We start from the raw sequence: 4,027 nt of genomic DNA, 5'->3' as shown, positions 1-4,027 counted from the left end.
TAGAGTGTGGAAGTCTTTAGGCGACGTCAATAATACTTGAAGCCTTAAAGGATTATTAAGTTATTTTTGTTATGCTTTAGATGTTATAGTATTAGTAATTATTTATAAATTGTGAATTTTAGTTATTGTAAGAGATTTATTAAGAGCATTGTTTATTTGGAGGTTACTAAATAATGTTTAAATTAATTATGTTTATTGAGTTATGTAAGATTAGCAAGTTAGTCATGCATCTAAATTCATGTTTCATGGATTTGGGTCGTGACAGTGTTGGTATCAGAGCTCTAGGTTATGATTTTGTAGACAATTAGGACTTCCGATTTTTTTGTATGGGATGTGGAAGAATAGGCTTGAATCATTGGATAATCAGTGGGTATTTTATGGGTTTGATAATTGTTAGAAGCTGTGTGCTTATATGCTTAGAATCATAAGAATAGTAAAAGCTTTAGTATCTCTTGTATACTATGATTTTTCCTTAAGATTATCCAACTCTAAAGTGTTGTTTGTTTGGTTATAGGAAAATGCCACCCCGCAATTCTACCCCTTCTAATTCTGAGCCAAATCCTGAAAACCCTGCGGGTGTTTTAAATGCTATTAGAAGTCTTGCTGAGGTGGTGGAAAAACATGTTAGTACTAGTGGAACAGCTAAGCCCAAAGATGCTGAGAATGAAGGATGTACCATTGAGCAATTTAGGAAAATGAGTCCTCCTTCATTTTTGGGAAACCCTAATCCTACAGAAGCAGAGACTTGGATAATGCAAATGGAGAAATTTTTTGATGTGATTGGTTGTAGTAAAGTGCAAAAAGTCTCTTTTGCTTCCTTTATGCTGAAGGGGGAGGCAGAGCATTGGTGGAGATCCACCAAAAAGACTGTACCACTTAAGGAAGATGAGATATTGACTTGGACTGTTTTCCTTGATGCTTTTCATGAGAAATATTTTCCAAAAAGTGTACGAGATGAGAAAGAAGTGGAGTTTATGGAGCTCATTCAAGGGAATAAAACGGTGTTACAATATGAGGCTAAATTTACTGAGTTGTCTCGATTTTCCCTTCATATTGTGGTTGATGATGTTAGAAAGGCTAAGAAATTTCAAACAGGACTACAACCAAGTATTAGAACTAGGATGGCAGCCTTACGATTGAAGACTTATTCTGAGGTAGTGGAAACTACAAAAGTTGTTGAGAAGGAATGTGAAGACTATCAGAGAATTCGAGATCAAGATAAAAAGAGATCCGAGCCTAAAGGATCTCAAAAAGAAAATGAAAATGACAAACCATTCAAGAAGAAGACTACAATAGAACTAGAGACTAATGTGGTGCAACAAGTAATAGAGAATTGTTTGAAGTGTGGTAAAAAGCATAATGGTATTTGCTATAGTGAAAGTGGGGCATGTTTTAAGTGTGGACAAATGGGTCATCGTATCAAAGATTGCCCAGCTTTGAAGAGTGAGCTGATGGTTAAGCATAAAGATGTGAATCAAAGGCCAAAAATCCACATGAGAGTCAATTTCTTGCACCAGTTCCCTCATGTTGGGAGTATCTTCTTCTTCTTCAGCGCCAGTGGGATTTTGAACTGAGGGAGGAGGCTCCAGGAAGGGTAATTGCTCAAAGTTCCTCAACGGGGAATCATCGGGCACTCCCATCACTTGCAGAGTGGCTATCCACCTCTCACCGAACCCATGTCGCCATGATTGGTGAACAATTGGTTCCACAGAGTTCTTGGCATCCGCGAAGCCCTCGTTGTACCACTTGTCCTCATAGGCTTCTAGGGCTGCCTTTAGCTCGGTAATTTCATTGGCCTGTTCCAAATTCAGACTCTCCGCTATAGCCAACTTGAGCTCTGTTTCCCCCAGCTTCACATCCATCTCCGTCAGCTTGTGCTCTGCCAATACCCAGGCCCTCTTAGCCTCCCGTGCTCTCTTTTTTGCATCCTTTGCAGCCTTACCCTTATCCTTCACCATGGCCTTAGCAACATCCTTTAAGGCCTTTTCTTAGTCAGCCTCCTCGGCAGCTTCCCTCAATTGATCTTCAATTATGTAAGCTAGTTGTGCTGCCTGTTACCAACATAATGATAAACTTGAAAAGGAAAAATACAAGTATATTCATGCAACAGAAGAAGAATAAAATGTATTACCGCAATTGTGTGCCACTGCAACCGAGTAGCTAAGGATTCATCAGTGCCGCCGAGAAATAGTGCATGTCCTAGGGAAGTTGAAGGCCTTACCCCAGACATCAGTGCCACCCTCACCTTGAGCCCAGCTTCTAACACTGGCTGTCATTAGGAGAGACTCATTCCTAAGCCTAAAGATTGTTTGCCACCCTACAGCCAGGCGAGAAGAGGAAGACGTCATGTTGGACCCGACCTGCATGGTTGGCCGGGCGCCGCTAGTGGGCTCCCGGATAAGTATGCCACCCAATGCCGGAGTCGGGGGAGTTCTCGAGGGAGCATCCCCTGATACTTTTGGTGGTTGGTCAGCAATGCGCTGCCTTTTCGAAGTGCGGGTGGCCGGAAGAGGCTAATTCTTGCCTTGAGTTTGTTGCTGTTGTGCAACCAAGCAGGCACCAGGCAGAAACCAATCAATAGTCATTGTCCTTTTGATTACCATCTCGCCTTCACCTTGTTCGGTTTTCGCTTCAGAAGAGTTTACTGACTCAGTTGCTGCTTGATTGGCTGGTTGAACTTCAGCTTGGGGCTCCTCAACAGGTCTGTGAGTGGCACGACCTTGGAGGACAGAGTTTGTTGAGGCGTCCCTTGCAGGTATCGGTGATTCTGGCCTAACTAACCGAGGGTCGAGATCTCGAGCTTTGCCCACTATTAGACTAGAAGGGAGGAAATTTGGATGTCGTACGTCAATGTATGACAGAAAGGGGCTGTCCACCAAAAGAGCTTGCTCGAAAGGTTGCCAGGTAGAGTAAACCGGAGTGCAACTGAGTATGAGATGGGATGCCCGGAGCTATCTGTCAAAATTAACGAAGATCTCTGGCTGGAGCACAAAATTCATATCCCTCTTGTGCACAAATTTGATGTCTGACTTAAACTTCTTGCCCTCTGCATCAAAGTAAAACTAAAATTGCTTAGTACATTTAAATAATAATAAAGATGAGCAGGGAACAATTATAAGCAAAGTTAAATGTGCACGGTACCGACCAACATACCGAGGCAAAGTTGGGTAGGTGAGCTCATTGACATGCCAATTGTCACTCACCTAAACATATTCTCATGCAAAGTTTTAGTTAGAATTAGAAAGGCATGATACCAGCCGTACTCGTACATCCCTAACCTTTAGGTAGTAGTCTGACTTAATATTACCACATAAACTATACATAAAATTTATATCATGATGGTCTAGTTATAGGTCATACAATTGGTTTAATTGGCTAACACAACTCACTACTTGGTAAAAATTGGAGGGGGAGGGGAACTGGTTAGGGCATAAGTCGTAAAATCTAAGAGTCCTAAGTATCAGAGGTTCCACGGGAAACCTAACATTTCCTTCTAAGATAGTCATTAGAGGAAATAATACTACATGAGGGCGTCGCTGAAGAGCAACATCACCCTCTTGACAATAAGCAACTTCTACATCCCCAGGGATATCATAGACCGCCCTAAAGTTAGTTAAAGATGCCTCGATGTTAAGAAGATGGGAGAAACCCATTCTTAACTCTAGAGTAAGAAAAAGAAATTGATAAAAGAGAAGGAATGGATGAAGAAACTTACTGTGGGCTCTAGGAATTGGTGGTCTTGGTTGGAGTATGCACAGGAAGAATATGCTAGGCAGAGAAGGAGTTGGAGGAGTAGGGACGTAAAAAATGATATGAAGAGTAACAAGGTACTATTTATAGGGGGAAGACATTTAATAAAAAATGAGCGGGAAAAATATTTTTAGATTCCTTTTTTTTTGTAACTTCTACACGCGTGGCCTTGGTTCACGAACTGTTAGGTCATGATTACGGGTAAATTTAATAGGCTGTCATAATGCTTCTTTTATGAAGGCATTAATAATCGTCTTATCCTTCATTTAATGATTGA

The 4,027-nt window shown here is 41.3% G+C and overlaps 1 protein-coding gene across 1 annotated transcript; it reads left to right on the top strand.

The window, feature by feature from the left end:
• Window positions 1-518: 518 nt before the first annotated feature.
• On the top strand, window positions 519-1,574 carry LOC115970538. Its single transcript, XM_031090158.1, has one exon. It carries the CDS (start codon window positions 519-521, stop codon window positions 1,572-1,574), a length of 1,056 nt encoding a protein of 351 aa, XP_030946018.1.
• The last annotated feature ends 2,453 nt before the right edge of the window (window positions 1,575-4,027 follow it).

This window comes from Quercus lobata, chromosome 12 (genome assembly GCF_001633185.2).
Source record: "Quercus lobata isolate SW786 chromosome 12, ValleyOak3.0 Primary Assembly, whole genome shotgun sequence".
Lineage (NCBI taxonomy): Eukaryota > Viridiplantae > Streptophyta > Magnoliopsida > Fagales > Fagaceae > Quercus > Quercus lobata.
This window is presented reverse-complemented; position numbering and strand designations above follow the sequence as displayed.

Excerpts from the sequence above, each read along its gene's own strand:
- LOC115970538 (XM_031090158.1), top strand. The coding sequence starts at position 519 with ATGCCACCCCGCAATTCTACCCCTTCTAATTCTGAGCCAAATCCTGAA.